At 42.2% G+C, this 17,531-nt stretch overlaps 1 protein-coding gene across 1 annotated transcript in view; it reads left to right on the top strand.

Annotated features, from left to right (window-relative positions):
• CPLX1 (complexin 1) overlaps window positions 1-17,531 on the top strand; it is a 125,235-nt gene that overhangs the window by 62,827 nt on the left and 44,877 nt on the right. The window contains exon 3 of the mRNA XM_072031364.1: window positions 12,677-12,852. Coding sequence (XP_071887465.1) covers window positions 12,677-12,852 — 176 coding nt within the window. The remainder of the gene's footprint in view (window positions 1-12,676; window positions 12,853-17,531) is intronic.

Raw genomic sequence — 17,531 nt, 5'->3', positions numbered from 1 at the left:
GACATTGGTAACACCTGTCTGACAGTGGACACAATATTTCATTTTTTATTTTTAACTAGGATTGCACACAGTTTACAGAATAACTAGAAGTCAGCCTGTTGCCTTCCAGGTGTCTTTCTGGACAGTGGTCGGATTTGCAATCTTCAGCTGACAGCTTAACCTGATACACCAGGATCACCCCCTATCATATCTACATTCTTTTCATTTCTCTTAGTGTCCCTTCAGCCTTCACCCAGCAGGGACAGAGGAGTTGAATATTCTATCAGTGCTGGGTGCTGAATGCTGATGCGATCATTGGTTTCATTTCAGGCTTTTTGCTTTTTCTTCCTGCTGTCTTTACAAGGATTTAACTGATGGAAGTTAGGTAAAAGAAGGCTCAGGAAACCCGCCTGCTGCCTGTGTTTGTCTCAGGAACAGATATACCTCCTCCTGGCCCCTTTTGACACATCTGTGGTGCCTGGTCCTTGTAAGGTGGTTTTACCCTGCTACATGGTTGAACTCCACCACAACTGCTCTCTCACTTCCCCTGCTCAAACGAAAAAAAGGAGGGGAAATAAAATGGAAGGGGCTCAAAGGCTGAGATTAGGAAAGGGAGATCACTGACCAATTATTGTCAGGGGAAAAACAGACTTGGCATAGGGAGATAAAATAACTTATTGCCTATTACTAGCAGACTAGAGCAGTGAGAAACTAAAAGCAAACTAGAAACCCCTCCCTGCCATCCACCCTCCTCCCCCCAGGCAGTGCAGGGGCATGGGGAATAGGTACTGTGGTCAGACTCTGATGCTTTGTCTCCGCCGCTCTGTCTCGGTCCCTCTCTGCCCCTGCTCCCCGTGGGGTCCCTCCCATGGATGCCGTCCTTCCCCAACTGAGCCTGCGGGGGCTGCCCACAGGCAGCAGCTCTTCAAGCACTGCTCCCACACGGCTCCGTCCCACGGGGTCCATCCATCCATCCCCCAGGAGCAAACTGCTCCAGCACGGGTCCCCCACGGGTGGGGGCAGCTCCCCCCAGACCCCCTGCTCCTGCGTGGGCTCCTCTCCACGGGCTGCAGCTCTGGCCCGGGGCCTGCTCCTGCGGGGGCTCTCCATGGGCCGCAGCCTCCTCCAGGCCACATCCACCTGCTCCAGCGGGGGCTCCTCCACCCATGGGGGGGCTGCAGCGTGGAGATCTGCTCCATGGGGGACCCATGGGCTGCAGGGGGACAGCCTGCTCCACCAGGGGCCTCTCCCTGCACAGCCCGCAGGGGAACTGCTGCTGCCTGCCTGCCTGCAGCACCTCCTGCCCTCCTGCGGCCCTTCTCTTGGGAGCTGCAGGGCTGCTTCTCTCACGCTTTCACAAGCCTCTCTCCCAGCTGCTGTTGCACAGCAGTATTTTCCCCCCTTCCTTAAATCTGCTCCCCCGAAGCCCACCCAGCAGCACTCCCTGGCTCAGCTCTGGCCAGCAGCAGGTCTCTTTTTGGAGCCATCTGGAGCTGGCTCTGCTCTGACATGGGGCAGCTGCTGGGCTCTTCTCGCAGATGCCACCTCTGAAGCCTCCCTGCCACCAAAACTTTTCCACATAAACCCAATAGAACTGAAGGCCCATGACATTTTCTTCACCAGTGGGCACAGGCATCAGTTTGGAATGTGGAAGGGAGAGGTCTCCTTTGATATATCTTTTTATTTTATTTTTTTTAGTATCTGCATAAATTATGCAGGAGTGGAAGCCTTTTATCTTTGGAGAGATCTGTGACAATAAAGTGATGAGCTACCTTAGCAACACAGAGCATCTTTCTGGGGCAGGCTGGTCAGTACGTATGGTTCTGTGTACATTGAGTTTTTGATGTACATCATTAGATGTTTCTGTGTATGACTGGGTTGGAGGTGAAGGTGTGCTCTGTAAACACTTTTGCACAGTCCAATAAAGCCTTTTGTAATGATGCTGTAGTATAAGTTACATTCAAAGGGTCACAGAAAGTCTTTATCCTTTGAGCAGGTTTTCTTGTCAAATCTTCAGTAGGTCTTGCTGGGTGCACTCAGTGGTTTTCCAGCCAGTCTACCTGCAGTCAGTAGGAATAGTACTTATACCAGTGACTGAGGTAATGGTCATCCTTTTCTAAGGGCTTGTGTGCCTACAAAGACAATAGCAAAAGAGCTTCATCCTGGTTTGAGTGTTGCAGAAAGATGCACTCAGATGAAAAAGAAACTCATCTCCTTTAGAATGTGAGATGTGTCTATGTGTGAAACCTCGATTTTTTTTATCCTTTCAAAACCAAACTGCAGCAGACTGAATCAAGAGGCCTCTCCCAACCTTAAGGTTTCTTTCTGCTGCAAAAACTTTACCCCCAGTTCAAAGGAAGGTGGTAATCTTCCCACAGCTTCTCTCTTCCCACAGTTGCGTTCTACATTTGTCTCAGTCATCTGAGCATGTAGCACCATCTCGTAGTTCCCAAAATGAAATGGTGTCATCTTACGACATTAATAGCCATTTGGCATACAAGACATTTATGTATCAGAACATAATTGTTCATGCTGCCTTGTAAGCTTCATGAGAGGCCACAGAGTAAAAAGAGAATGAATGAAATTCCACCAGGGAATATAAACTATTACAGCTAGGAAGCGTGCTTATTTTTTACAGCAGAGGAGGATTGCAGCCTAACGAATCAACTGAGGTGAAAATTTCACTGCTCAGAGGCATTAAGTTTGCTAAATCAAATGTACACAGCACAAAAAGAGGTAAGAAGAACACTGACTCTGATGCATACAAATGAGATAACACTGACAGGCCATCAACAGTGTTTGACATATTTCACAATTTGATTGTAAAATTCAGTGCTTGCTTCAGTATGGAAACACCCCTATCAAGTCATTCTGAATAACTGATGAATATTAGCCCAGTGGCTGCCTCTAGTTTGTCATGAAATGGAAATTGTGATTGGCTATGAAAGAAAAGAAAAAGAAAAGAAAAGAAAAGAAAAGAAAAGAAAAGAAAAGAAAAGAAAAGAAAAGAAAAGAAAAGAAAAGAAAAGAAAAGAAAAGAAAAGAAAAGAAAAGAAAAGAAAAGAAAAGAAAAGAAAAGAAAAGAAAAGAAAGAAAAGAAAAGAAAGAGAAAAAAAAAGAAAAGAAAAGAAAAAAAGAAAGAAAGAAAGAAAGAAAGAAAGAAAGAAAGAAAGAAAGAAAGAAAGAAAGAAAGAAAGAAAGAAAGAAAGAAAGAAAGAAAGAAAAAGAGAAAGAAAGAAAGAAAGAAAGAAAGAAAGAAAGAAAGAAAGAAAGAAAGAAAGAAAGAAAGAAAGAAAGAAAGAAAGAAAGAAAGAAAGAAAGAAAGAAAGAAAGAAAGAAAGAAAGAAAGAAAGAAAGAAAGAAAGAAAGAAAGAAAGGGAGGGAGGGAGGAAGAAAGGGAGGGAGGAAGAGAGGGAGGAAGAGAGGGAGGAAGAGAGGGAGGAAGAGAGGGAGAAAGAGAGGAAGAGAGGAAGGAAGAAAAGAAGGAAGGGAGGGAGGGAGGGAGGGAGGAAGGAAGGAAGGAAGGAAGGGAAGGAAGGAAGGAGGGAAGGAAGGAAGGAAGGAAGGAAGGAAGGAAGGAAGGAAGGAAGGAAGGAAAAGGAAGGAAGGAAAAGGAAGGAAGAAAAAGGAGGAGAGAGCTCTGTATATCCAACATAGTTCACTGTAGGTTTAACAGTAGATCTGACCAATGTCACCTGAAAATTATTTCTCCATATACATTGCTTAGATTTACTGAAAGAGATTTTTTTATTTTTATTTTTATTCTGGTTAGAGCAGAATTAAAAGGACCTAATGGTAGTGCAAATGAATAAATCATCTAATAACTGGAAAAAAAAAATCTCTTAGATATATGGATTGATATTTGGGAGCTAGAAAGAGAAAAAGGAAGGGAGATTTATAACATCCATTTGTTGTACAAATGCGTGAGTGCCATTGGGATTAGTTGTTGGTTTGTGTGCAAGTACTGTGCTCTACACAGCTCTACTGTACTCTACTCTGCTCCACACAGGAAACTACTACCGTGTGGAGATGGAGACTTCTCAGAAGGAAAAAAAAAAGCTAAGATTTTAGCCAAAACAATTAGGCTGAAGATATAGGCTGGTGAGTGAGGTCTTGCTCTAAAATGACTGCTTTATTTTATCTGTGAAAAAGACTGTCCAGCAGCTTGCAAAGTAGAAAGGTTGTTATATACTGTTCACGTTGTCTGTCTTGTTCAGTTTTGGGCTGAACATCTACAGGGTGAACACCAGGAAAATGCTAGAAAAATCATTCCTGGAAAATTCTGTGTACCTCCATGTGGATTTGTGTCAAGTATGAAAAAGGCCTTCAACATTAGCTTTTAAAATCTGCCTTGGTGTGTGCATGGGAAATCAAGCATGCCCATAGTGGTGAGAAATAACATTTGTCTCCAAATAGCTGGAGTTCCAAATACCTCTAAACACCCTTAAATGTTTCCGGTACCATTCTAAAGAGTTTGCTAAACTTACAAGATTGTTTCCCAATAAGAAGACCTCCGAGCAATGCAGTTTAGCTAGGAGCTTAAAGGGAGAAGGAGAGAAAGACTGAAGTAAAGTGCCACAGACAGAGAAAGCTGACCTTGCAGAATGGCTGAAACAAAATACCATCTGCTCTGGGTGAACATGGACATTCAGAGCAAAAACCTGCCTGTGTGAGCGGGGGACAGGATCATTTTCTGAAGAAGGCACTGGGAATGGCAAAGTTGCAGAGTTTTTTTGTTACAGCCTGAACACAGACCAGGGAGTCTGCATAATAGATATTGTGTACACAATCACCTTGATGCCTTGATCCCCCAAATGATCCCCTAATATCTAGTCACAGTGATGGTTCTGTGAGTAGCTTCTCACCTTTTCTTCTGTCTGTCTTGGCACCTGTATGTTGGATATGGGCCTCAGGGAAGCATTTATTCTAGATGCTGGATATCCTCAGTTTATGTCTTTCCTGATCAGTTGTTATTAGGGACTATTTTGGATCCCAGTATAAACACTCAGAAAGCAGAAGGGAATCAGTCAGTCCCACCAGTCTGAGGAAAAGGAATTACTACAGCTGCTGAGAAAATCACAGGCAGAACAATAACATGGAAAATGAAGAGGGAGGTAGAATGAAAGAAGACTGAAAGCAGAAGACCAAGATTATACTGCAGTGTGGTGAGCAGTGCAGAGCCAGCTACCTGTTGACTGCAGCCTTATTCGCTGCTTTGCTGCTTTTGCAGCCCTTTGATAGCAGGTCAGATAGAGGGCTGGCAGGAATACCATAGATCAGTCTGGTCCTTGGGACAAGGGGTAGACCAGACTGGTGCTTTGTATTCTCATTTAGTTGAAAGGATATAATCACTGGGGCAGGGAGGGAGAGAACAAAATCAAAAAACAAATCCATACCTTATAAACAAAGTAATCTGAAGCTTTGAGTGCTCCTTTTTGACTCCATACTCATGGCCATTTGGATAATTTTGAGAGTACTCATGATCCATAGCTCCTCACTTTATGTGTTCAGACAGACCTCATTGGGATCCTTCCAAATTTATTTTTCTGTGATGTTTCAGAAAACTTAACACTGAAATGGGTAAGCATTTCACTGACCCAGAAATAAACCTAAGACCATAGCTTCGCCCAGGGAGCAGAAGCAGAGATTGACATGCTCTTTCTCAGTTGTGTAAGACTTCAACTGAGTAGATCTGGAAGAGTGAACAGAGGAGGAGCTCCATTTCTGCTTTGAGGTTTAAAATTCATTAAGAATTTCTTCACTTAATACAATCATAATGATTCTTACCAGAGATCCCCACTGTACCAAAAAGAACAGAAAATGGCCTTTTCAGAGATGTTATAATTTCTCAAGTGAACTCCTTAAGCGAACTTGGCATCATTTGTTTGTTTACAAAAGAGGAATCAGTAATGTGTTTCAGTAGGTGTATTAGTTAATTGATAAATTGTGATGGTTCCTTTGGAGCTATTCAGTACTAATGTTTACACAAAGTATTTTGTTCACACAAGTACTATTTTTGAAAAGCGTGTGATACCCACCTGAAGGGCTGTTACATTTTTATTGACGTTTTAATAGGAGAGAGTCAATCTTTCTTCAGCTGAAAGAATTGGTGTGTTGTTTACCTTTTTTTTTTTTTTTTTTTTTTTTCCTTCTGGAAAATAGTATCTGATGGCTAATAAAACAGCAGAAAGAAAAGATCCTGCACCTCTATCTCCCAACTGACGAAGTAGGAGACAGATATAAGAGAAATCTTTGTTCTTGTCACTGACGGGATGTGCAAATATTTGCAAGGAAACAGCTTTCTACAGTGAGCAGGGAGCTGTACTGGTTTGTTTCAAACCATTTCTAAAAATCATTGTTTTGTTCTACTCCCAAATGGATCAAGAGCAGAGATAGGACTACTTTTTGTGCTTGCAAAGTACAACAGGTTGATGTGGGAACAGGCAAAAAAAAAAAAAAAATCTTTCTTGGCTACTCTCTTATACTACAATGGTATGAGGAAGATCTGTGCTTCTGAAACAAGTGTGACAGCCTGGATCCCTATGTGCCAAGCCCCTCTCTGCTTTCCCCCCTTTCTGTCAATAGGACAGAATGACCAGGCTTTCTGTAAGGCTGAATACAGTCATTTTGGATTATATATTTTGTAACCTCTGTTGTTCGTGGCAACTTCGATAACTTTCTGTTGGGTTGTACGAAACACTGCATTGAAATGGGCATCACCTGGACGAAGTGGATGCAAAAAAAAGTAAGTAAGTAGGAGCTGCCTTACAATGTGTGCTTCTGAAAAACATAAGCCTGGAGGGAGATTGTAATTTAATTTCTTCTTTATAGCTGAAGAGGCTGATGAAGGGGGTTGTAGCAAGTTATGTCTGAAAAGCTCATAATACACATATTATAAGTCTTGGAAGAGAACCCAGAAGGGAGCACAGAAGATCTGCCTGTACAGAGATCCTGAAAAGCTCAGTTCACCCAGTATCCTTATTGCCTTCTCCTCCTGTAAACTAGTTTTGGGTTTATACTCCGATTGTCTCCAAACCAAGACGTATATGTAAATCCGGATCTCAACTTGTTGATTAGATCATAGAATCATAGATTGGCTTGGGTTGGAAGGGACCTTGAAGATCACCTGGTTCCAACCCCCCTGCCATGGGCAGGGACACTTCCCACCAGACCAGGTTGTTCAAAGCCTTATTCAACCTGGCCTTGAACATTTCAAGGAATGGGGCAGCCACAACATCTCTAGGCAACCTGTTCCCGTGCCTCATCACTCTCATAGTGAAGAATTTCTTCCTAATTTGTAATGATACTCACCAATTCTCAAAAACTCACCAGTAAACAGATAAGTCATCTGTTTACTAGATCAGAGTAGGTGAATATGCAGCATGCAGAGTAAGACACACAGGACAAGGAGTCTACATGAGGTATCGGGAAGTAGGTAGCTAGGCTCACCAAAAGTGGTTGTGTGCTTTTCCTGCAGCCTGATGCAACTTTGGTCTCCATGTGCTTGTCTGCAATTCAGGCTTTTTGGGAAGCCTCACTCGTATGAAGTGAAAGATAGAGGAAACCAAAGAGCGTAGTGGGCTTCCATTTGCTGTAACATGAAGCCAGATAGTCTGCACATGTGGGAATATCTCTGAGCAGAAACTTGGACTTAGCCATCCCTGTTGGGAGCTGGATTTCACCCTAGTAATGATAGCCACTCTCTCAGCCAATCTAGTTCATTTTACACTAGCATATGTAATGAATTCACTGGAGGAAGGTAAACAGGGTGGAGATACAGTGTCATATTTAAATGGTGGCATGGGAAAACAGAGGCACAACTTATATTTTGTCTAAAAGAATCTCACCTACTGGTGTGTGTTTTGACTGCAACAGAAGATAAAGTTTGTGTTGTAGCAGCCAGAGGGAGTAATTTGCAGGTATTTCTGTAGCATATAAGGGGTTTGGCCAGAACACTTGGACAAGATCCCATTCCTTTGGATATGATTCACATTGCAATAAAAAAAATTTGCATATGAAAGTACTTTGTTTAATGAAGTCTTCAGATATATGCCAGTCCAGACCTTCCTGCCAAATTAGTGATTAAGTATCTTGACTTCTGAGTCCCATAGTGTTTGCTACAAGGCTTTTTTCTTAACAATAAATTCTCCTTTTTTTATGAGCCTTAACAATAAATAAAATGGGAGAAGACTTCTTGTATGCCATTCTATACAAGACTTCTGTATACCGTTCTATACAAGACTTCTGTACTTGTATACGTAAACTGGTACATGCACTCTGGCCTTGATGAATAAGGTGTCTCCCCAGTGATATCACTAATATGTTCTTAGTTCTGGGGTTCTGAAGTGTTTCTGCAAAAGGGACTGACCCATTCCTGCTCCAGTGTGATTAGTTGCAGATGTTTGGATGATGGCATAAAAACCATGCTGTGATTTAGAAACTGAGGTATCAGTTGTCCTGTCTGCTCAGTCTAAATATGGTTCAGCTACAAATAGCACCAAAACAGCCAGCTCATGAGCTTCCTGTTGTGTAAGGCAGGGCTAAATGAGTTGCCATCTTTTATTCTTTTCAAAGTGTACAGTTCTGACTGGGAGGATATTTTCAGAATAGTTATTGAATGTTAAAGAGAGAAATGTATTTTTAAGGCTACTTTTTCTGGCCTATGTACAGAAGTTTTCACCTGCAGAATTTCCTCAGGGCATAGCTGTTTCAAGTAACCCTCTCATTGCTGCTTCTGACACCTGTGATTTAGAAGGGGAACTTCTGTGACATCCTCTGGGATCTAAGCACACACATATGCAGCCCTCTTAAAAGACAGGCATGGGGTGCTATTTATCTGCATTATGAAATGAGCTTTGTGGAAAAGAAATTCTGCTGATGTGACTTAATTACCTTACCTGAAGCAATGGCATGCTAAGATTTCCATCATCCTTTGCATAATTAAGGATACCCAAGTTGTTCATATTAATCTCTTTCTCTGTAAGTCATCCTTAGAAATCCTGTTTCATGCAGTTTTTGCAGAAAGTATTCTTTCATGTCAACATTTAGGACTTTTTTTTCTTTAATTTTCTTTTTGAACATGCAACAAATTGAGCACCACAACTTATGCAAGTTGATTTATTGAGTTCATGTTTTTTCTGTGAAGGCTTGATTAATGTCAGTGAACAATCGAAGGGCCTAAGGAGATGATGCTCCTGTGACTGAGGTCATGAAGTTTAAGAATTTCATTTCTATCAGTTAAGATGCAGGATCAGTTTAGGTATGCACTTTTCACCCTTGTCTGTGCAAAATTCACTTTCATTTACCATTTAAACCACTTACTTGCAAGGTCTTACAGAATCACTGAATAACTGAGGTTAGCAGGGACCCACAGAGATTGTCTAATGCAATCCCCTTCTCAAATAAGGTCTCTTAGATCAGGCTGCTCAGGGCTCTGGCCTGTGAGATTTTGAACGTCTCTAGAATGAGAGACTCCACAGCCTCTTTGTGCACCCTATTTTTTTTTTCCCCGTGTTTAAATGGAAATCCCTGTATTTGTGTATTGTGTCTTGCCTCTTGTCTTGTCACTGATCATCACTGAGTAGAGCCTAGCTCCTTCTTCATTCCCTTTCATCAGGTATTTACGCATAGTACTGAGACACCCCTTGAGCCCCTGAACCTTCTCTCCTCCAGCCTGAATAGTCTGAGCTCTCAGCCTCTCATTGTAGGAGAGATGCTGCAATCACTTAATCATCCTAATGGCCCTTTGCTGGCTCACTCCAGGAACTCTGTCTCTCTCTTGTACTCCAGATAAGCTCCAGATAAGGTCTCACCAGGGCTGAGCAGAGGGGAAGGATGAGCTTCTTCAATCTTCTGGAAACATTCTTCCTAATGCAGACCAGAAGGCTGCTGACCTTCTTTGCTGCAAGGATGCATTGTTCAGTAGAGCCAGAAAGGTTTGCCCTTGTTTTACTTCCTTTAAGAAGTCAGGATCAAAAAGCTGTCCTGGAGTTTGGCCATTTCTGGATTCTTCTTGTGAACTAGGGATCTTGGATATTGTGTTGATTTGAAGCTCTACACTGATTAGAGATCACTTTGGCATTCTCTGTCTTTTCTTTATGTCAAGGTGGATGTTATGGTTGGGATGTGAAAAAAGGCAAGAAGTCCAAAGCTTACTATTTAACAGATTTGGTGTTTCCTTCCCCCATGTCTCGTTGGAAACTTCAGAAGAAGGCATGAGGGCAGAACTTCTCTTTCTTCTGGCTTGTGACTGTGATTGCAGCATCTCAGCTGGTACACGAGTGAATTCTCTGGAGCATTCACTGCTCAACAGCTTAAAACAGAAGCTGTATTCCAGCAAAGCCCAAAGTTTAGGAGGATAAAGGAGACAAAAAAAAAAAAAAAAAAAAAGGGGGTGGGGAGGGGGTTCTACACCAAAAGTAACACAAGATATTGGAATTAAAATGTAGAGTAAAATTTTGCTTCTCAAAATACATTTCCTTCCAATTAGTTAGCAACAATACCACAATGCAGCATTCCACCCATTTAGAAGGTGCCTTTGAATTCTGGGGTGATTTAAGAGCCTGTGAGGATCCTGGAACTGTATTGCCGTTCTTGTAGGTGTCTCGTGTTCTGAGTGGCTGTAAAATCAAATGCTTAACATATTCAAAATCTTCATCTTGTCTAAGAGATAAAAGAAAAAGAAGTCTATGCAATTTTGTTCCTTATATGATGAGCTGAGCTGACATTATAACTTAATGATAGCCTGGAATCAGTGCTTAGAGAAAAATAAATCATCTCTTTCTGCTGCTGAATTCTGGTCCGTAAGTAACTAGCATATGACACTATCTGGGTAGCTCTAATTGGAGGGAAGCTAAAAAGAGATAAACCTGATAGATTGTTGAACCCAAAGGAGTGGGATAATCAGCAGAAATGTTTGTTGAGGGGAATCCAGAAATTAATTGGTCATCAGTGTTTTATACACAGAAAAGCTGTTTAGCGGTGCCCCTCTTAAAGGGATGAATGACCCAACAAAGCTGCATTGCCATTCCTCTTTCTGTCAAATTCTAACAAATTTTGCTTGCAGTTTCAGCTGGCCTTTCTTGCATCCCAGAAAAAGAATCATCAGCTGGGATAAGTGAATTTTCTATCAAAATTCTGGAGTCTGGGTGGTCCTCTGGTGACCCAGGAGTTGTACTCCGTGATCCTTGTGGGTCCCTTCCAACTCAGGATATTCTATGATTGTATGATTCCTGTATTACTCTTAACCTTAAGTGGAGGAGGCAGAATATTCATTAGGAGAAGGCTGATAGTAGCAAGTGAGTATAAATATTTCAACTGTATTTTATTTTTTCTTTTGTGTCTGAGAGTTGTTGACACGTTTAAAGAGTAACTTACAAGGGAGAGACAAGGGATTGTGAAAACCTCTTCCCCTCACTTAGCCTTTATGAAAGCCAGCAAACAATTATTTGAAAGGATTTTGTCAGTGTCTCTTTCCAGCCTAAGCCTTTGAAAAGGCCAGATAGCTTCACAATGGTGAGACGGGAGAGGCTACATGTGTGCATGTAGGTGCAAGTGGGTGTGTGTTTCAAGGTCATCCCAGATTAACTCAGCTAAATCTCAGCCAGCAAAGAACCAACCTGAGGCTTCCCTGATGCAGGAAGTAAGGACAGTAACCAGCTACCTTCGCCCTGGAATAACCTTCCTCCAGGGTGAAGGTGCATTTAGTAGTAAATGTGCAGAGTGCTTTCCTGCCCCAGGCAAAGTTCAACACATCTCTCAAAGGATATGCATCTCCTCTTCATCCACATAAACAGGCTTGATCCTGCTGCAGCTGTGCAGTGCCCTTATGATGAAGCATCACAGCAAATGGGCTCCCCATTTCTCCAGCCGCCGCCTTCTTCCCTAGCTGGATGATTGCCTGAGTCAATAGAAGTATCTCTGAAACACAGGGTGAATGGCCTGTGTGCAGCTCTGTGGGGACAGAGTGGCATGCAAGAAGTCTCTCCACTTGTGTGGCTGTGCAAAGGCTGTCCACAATAACAAAACGCTGTCTCAGGAACATACAGGGGCTGAGAATTTGGGACTAATTCTGTACTAATTCTGTAATTCTGAGAATTTGGGACTAATTCTTCCCCCTGCTGTATACAGGGGAAAGAAAGAGAACCAGGCAGAGCCAGGATCCCACTTGCACGTTAAGCATTAGAGGCAGTGCTGTCTGAGGTTAGATGAGAGACATGCAGAAGTGCTGCTTCATAGTGATACATAGTAAGAGCCTAGAAAGTATCAACAACAAATGTTTGCTGGTGGTGTGGGCTTCTACCTGTCACAGGATGTGTAATTTCTGTCATCAGCGAGTTGATGCTATGATTCTATGACTCTATGAACCTTTGTTCACTTAGCTGAGGGAGTGAAACCACTGTGTGGATGGCAGCTTGCCCCCTTCAGGACTGCAAGCCAATTGTGTTTCCATCATTCATGTCTACAGATAGGGTCTGTTCTTCTTGCTACTGTGCTGCTCACACGTGCCAGGTAACCACCGAGGACAGGTTGGGTCCTTTGCCCACCGTGGTCAGTTTGCCTCCTCTAAAATGTGGGAGAAACCTTTCCAGATGCAGAGGGAGTTGAAGGAGTTCCTGAGTGTGGGGAGGCAGAGGGAGATGGCATCATGATGGTTTTTCTGCATTTTTACAGGGCTTTCTCTTATGCTTTTTCCTAGGGGCTACCAAAGACATGGGGAAGATGCTGGGTGGGGATGAGGAGAAAGACCCTGATGCTGCCAAGAAAGAAGAGGAACGACAGGAAGCCCTCAGACAAGAGGAGGAGGAGAGGAAAGCCAAATATGCCAAAATGGAGGCTGAAAGAGAAGTTATGAGACAAGGGATCCGAGACAAGGTAGGATATGTCTTTCAGCACACTCTGGGTGACTTTTAATGCTCAGTGGAGAACTGCTATTTTCAGCTGATTTGCAACCAGTTCTCTTAGCACCTGGGTAAAGCCAGGTAATTACCTTGCCACAATGAACTTTCTAATCTTGTGCACTGTCCCTGGAGGTCTGTCCCTGGTTAAACACACCTCCCACACTGCGAAGCACTGCGGTGGTGAAATAGGGAGTGAAGATGAGGGGAGAAAACTGTCTGGTTTTCTCATTGTCTATTCAATACTCACTTTATTTTGAATGTTACAGGCTTCTCTATCCCTATGCGTGTGCTCTCCAAGCTTGCTTTTGTCATTTATGAGAAGTGTCATCATTCACTGTGTTTCTGAGAGATAGTGTATAAGTATTTACTGTTCAATGTATTCCTTTAGAGGCTTTATTTGTGTTGATGGTTGAAATGGGACCAATCTACTTTACTTTTCATATTCAGGCTTCTGCTACCCACTAGGGAATCATTTGAGAAAAGACAGGCGTATCTGAGGATCTTAACCATTGGGAATCTCTCTCTTCTTTTACTGAAGTTAATGGTTGATTCCTGCAATATTACAGTTTAGTGTGAAAAGAAAACAAATAATGATGAGGATTCAAGATGAGATTGAAAAGAAATACATGAAACAAACCTTTACTAGAGAAATAGCTTAATCTAAGATAGCTGAATCCATTGATACCATGCATTAGCTTTTAGGGATCTACGTGTTCACATAGAAGACAGTTTTGCTGCCTCACCCGCAAGACCAGCTCAGAATTCTCTTTAGAAAAACAGAATATTGTTCTAAAGCTCAGATAACTTGGAAATTAAAATAACACGGAACCCTTGATCTCGTGTTGTGCCTACCTCTGTGCAGCTTACCTACAAACATATCTGTGAGAAAGCTTCAAGTCTCACCACAGAGTTGATAATGACAGTGAGTAAAAAAACCTCTATCAACACTGGGCTGAAACTCTGACACAAGTCTTGTAATTCAGGACAGAAGCATGGGTAGGATGGATTGTTCTGGTGGCATAGTGCATCTTGGAAAGAGTTATCCAGCATTATTCTGCAAGTAAGGAATTGGGGGTGGAAGCTTCGAAGAAGAGATAGAACTTAAAGGCAAATGTTGGGCTGTGATTCTGACAGAAAAGGTATTCATATGGTCATTAAAGAGAGGGTGTTAATTACAAGGCAGACAGACTGAGAACTTCCACCTGGTCAAAATGTTTTGGTTTTGTAATGTGAATATATATGTGACTGTGTATGTCTGTAGTGTAATATTTTAGTATAAATATGTGTGCAGTGTGTGCTTAATGTGCTCTGTGAGTGTTTATAAGCAATGACATGGGTGTGAATTATGCATCAAGAAAAACAAGTGTGATGAATTTCTGGGATGCAGGCGGGCATGAAAATGTTTTTCTTTTTAGGGCCTTTAAAAAAGGCATGCTAATACCTTTTTCTCACTGCTCACTGTCCATTCTGCTATACCACTAGATTGTTCACCAAGATGGATGAGAATTGCATTTTCCTTGATGTTCGGTAAACTGTAGTGACAGCATTTAAGACATCTTAGTTATTCTGTGTTACAAATCAGAGGTGACCTAGACCATAATTCACACATTCAAGAATAGGTTGCCAGACAGCCTGAGATGGCTGAAACGTCCAGCCAATGGGGATTTCCTTGTGATATTCTCAGCAATTTAGGCTTTGCTGAGTTAGGCTGGCTACTAGTTGGGGAAGTCTCTTGGACATTTGTTGACTCCTAGGCAGTATTGTTTTGTGTGGCAAATGGTTGGCTCTGCAGAGAGAGTTAACGAGGATCCTTGAAGGAATGTTAACCTCAGTTAGAGCTCTGGATTGCAGCTTTTCTAGTGATGTGGTGGGCTACTCTTGAGATTAATAACAGGGGAGGATACCTGGGTTGTGAAAACACAGGAGCTCCATTATTGCCTATGGTTTTCTTTCTCATGGGATAATCCCAGGTAGTATGAACTTTGAAAGAGGAAGATGTTTTCTGCAGAATCAGAAAAGACAGATAAAGCTGTATGAGGAGCAGTTTGGGTTTGGGATTTTTTTGTTCTGTGTTTTTTTGTTTTAGTGATCTGTGAAAGAGAAAGATTGCTTTGTCCTGACAAAGAGATGGACTTGATGATATGCAAGTCTTTGTCTCCAAATGTGAGCTGGTGGCTAGAACTGTGAAAAGAATGTTGAAAGAATAGAGGAAATAATTGGTTCATTTCCTCCCTTACTTGTTCATTTAGAAACAACTTTTATAACTTCACCAACTCCAGCAAAAACAGAAATATTGAGGAGTAGAAAACTAAAACACAGCTTCTCTGTGGTAGACAACAGAAGATGTTGCCAGCAGGAATGAATTAAATTCGAGAAATTTTAAGTATTGTAGATCTCTCTGCTGATATTTGCACCATTCTTATACAAAGTAGTGGGAAATGAGCAATTGAGCTGAGTGATTGATTATGAACAGTTCATTTATGCAGAAGAAAAATTTGAAAATATGGGTCCTAGGCTATAACCACGCAGCCACAAAGACCATGTGTGGCTGCAACATGTCCCAGGCACAGATCAGGGAGTAATGGCTTCATGAATCAGTTAATAGTGCTCTAGGTGATGCTGACAGAAAGGTTCTTCTTGTTGATTTCATCTTTCTGCCTTGGTACTTCAACAGGTGTGATGAATACAATCTCTCTTTTATGGCTTCAGAAAGATGTGGGAACCATGGCAGAACTTGAAAGAAAATGTGACAAATAAGTAGATATGCTTCAGATAACTTCAGGTTTTTAATCCAGTCTGTGAAATTGATATTACATATGACCTCAACCCACCATGGTAGCTAGGCACAAGAATGATTTAGGGGAAGGGAAGAATGGATTATGCAACAGCCAAGCTTTTTTTTTTCATAAAAAATACAAAACATTTTCATCTGGAAATAATTTTTAGGGGTGACATTTAGATATGACATTTTGATTTTTTTTTGGAACCAGTTGTCTGCCAGCTCCTACCCAATATTAAAGCTTAGCACATGAAATGAAAATTGACTGAAAGAGTGCGAAGAACATAACTGTATACTCCAGCTGCCTCGTACCCTAATGCCTGTGTATGGAGCTTGCTTTCTGGTCTGATATAGGTCTGATCTCAGCATTACCTGCTTCACATATCTTCTGGACCCTTCTGCAGATGTTGTTGGGAAGAGGTGCCACACCTGATTGCCACAGGCAGAGCTTTCATGGGCCATTTGATGCTCCTGTGCCTGATGGGCCAGTGCCCAGGTGGTGGTGCTCAGCATAGCTAATATCCCTTTTAGCATGCTCAGAGCCTCACACCAGTACCATCAGCTTGCCATGCTGGAGCAGCCGTCTCATTTCAAGTACTCTTGGGCTGAATACTCCCTTCCATAAACAGACAGCCTTGTTTATATTATGTACTTGCATACTATGGCTGTGAAAGCCATTTCATTTGTTACTTACTTTGATTGCTTTCAATTCATTACTTCATTGTAATGACCTCTGATTACTCATTTACATAATTAATTGTTACCACCCCTGTGGTGGAACTCAGGCCTGAGAGTGCTCTAGGACATGCTCTGTAATTAACACTCTACCTGTCTTGGATGGTAGTGAGACAATGCCTGTAGTATGGCTTCCTGAAACCTTACTGTTGATCTGGAGAATAAACACTGCTGAGTACACGCTGAAAGGGAGCAAGGGCTCAAGGCTATTCTCACAGTGGTGGATTTTAATGAGAAAGGATCTGAGTGTGATCCTCTGTCCAAATGGCTTGGCTTCAGGACAGAATTTAGGTTTGACTTTAGGCCATACTTGAGACAGAGCATGAACTGCTTCAGTAGCTTTTATATGCACAGTTCTCTGAGCAAAAGGTGGAAGTGTGGCCTAGCTTGGCTTTGACCAGCCTTATGTGCCATGGAGAACAAAACCAAAGTTTAGTTACATTGAAAAGGACTTCTGTCCTCCAAGCTGAACATGATATTTGTATGAGAGGTGTGGAAATACTGCAAACAGGAAAATTCAAAGGCTGAAAGAATTAAAGTTGCCTCTACAAAAGTGACTGACCCTTCTGGGTGCTGTGTGGAGATCATGACACAGTGCTTAGTGGCATGATGCTGTACTGTTTATACGACTAGGAACCTCATCTCTCCCATTGCACACAAGGAGCAGGACTGTTCACTTAATAGGCAAATGTTCAGTATTTCACCTCTGCCACCCCTTACTGTGTGTAATCCCAAGTTTATTTACTGCGCAGTATCCAAATTCTAAAGGCAATTGTGGTGGTTTGACCGTGACACACAGCTGAACTCCACTACAGCTGGTTTCACACTCCCCCTCCATATTGCTTTATGAATACGAAAGCAGAAGAGTCATAGTGTGTTTAAAGCCTTGGTAGCAGAAGAATAGCATCCCCTTGCATCAGTGGGCCTCAGTGGGGCAGTAAGAAATATGCAGGAATAGCTCGTCCCTTTGCTATCCGGCAACAGGGAAATTGTGAATTCTGGGGTTTGATATTTGTTTCTGGAGACAGTATGTCACACAGCAGTGGAATATGCAGTCCCTGTTCTATTTAAGTGTGAGTCCTTCTGTCTCTGGATGACTGCCATTAATTCTTACTCCCCATTTTTTGTATGGGGATATT

Source organism: Anas platyrhynchos, chromosome Z (assembly GCF_047663525.1).
Source record: "Anas platyrhynchos isolate ZD024472 breed Pekin duck chromosome Z, IASCAAS_PekinDuck_T2T, whole genome shotgun sequence".
Classification (NCBI taxonomy): domain Eukaryota; kingdom Metazoa; phylum Chordata; class Aves; order Anseriformes; family Anatidae; genus Anas; species Anas platyrhynchos.
Note: the sequence above shows the minus strand (reverse complement) of the source record. Positions and strands in the feature narration are given on the sequence as shown.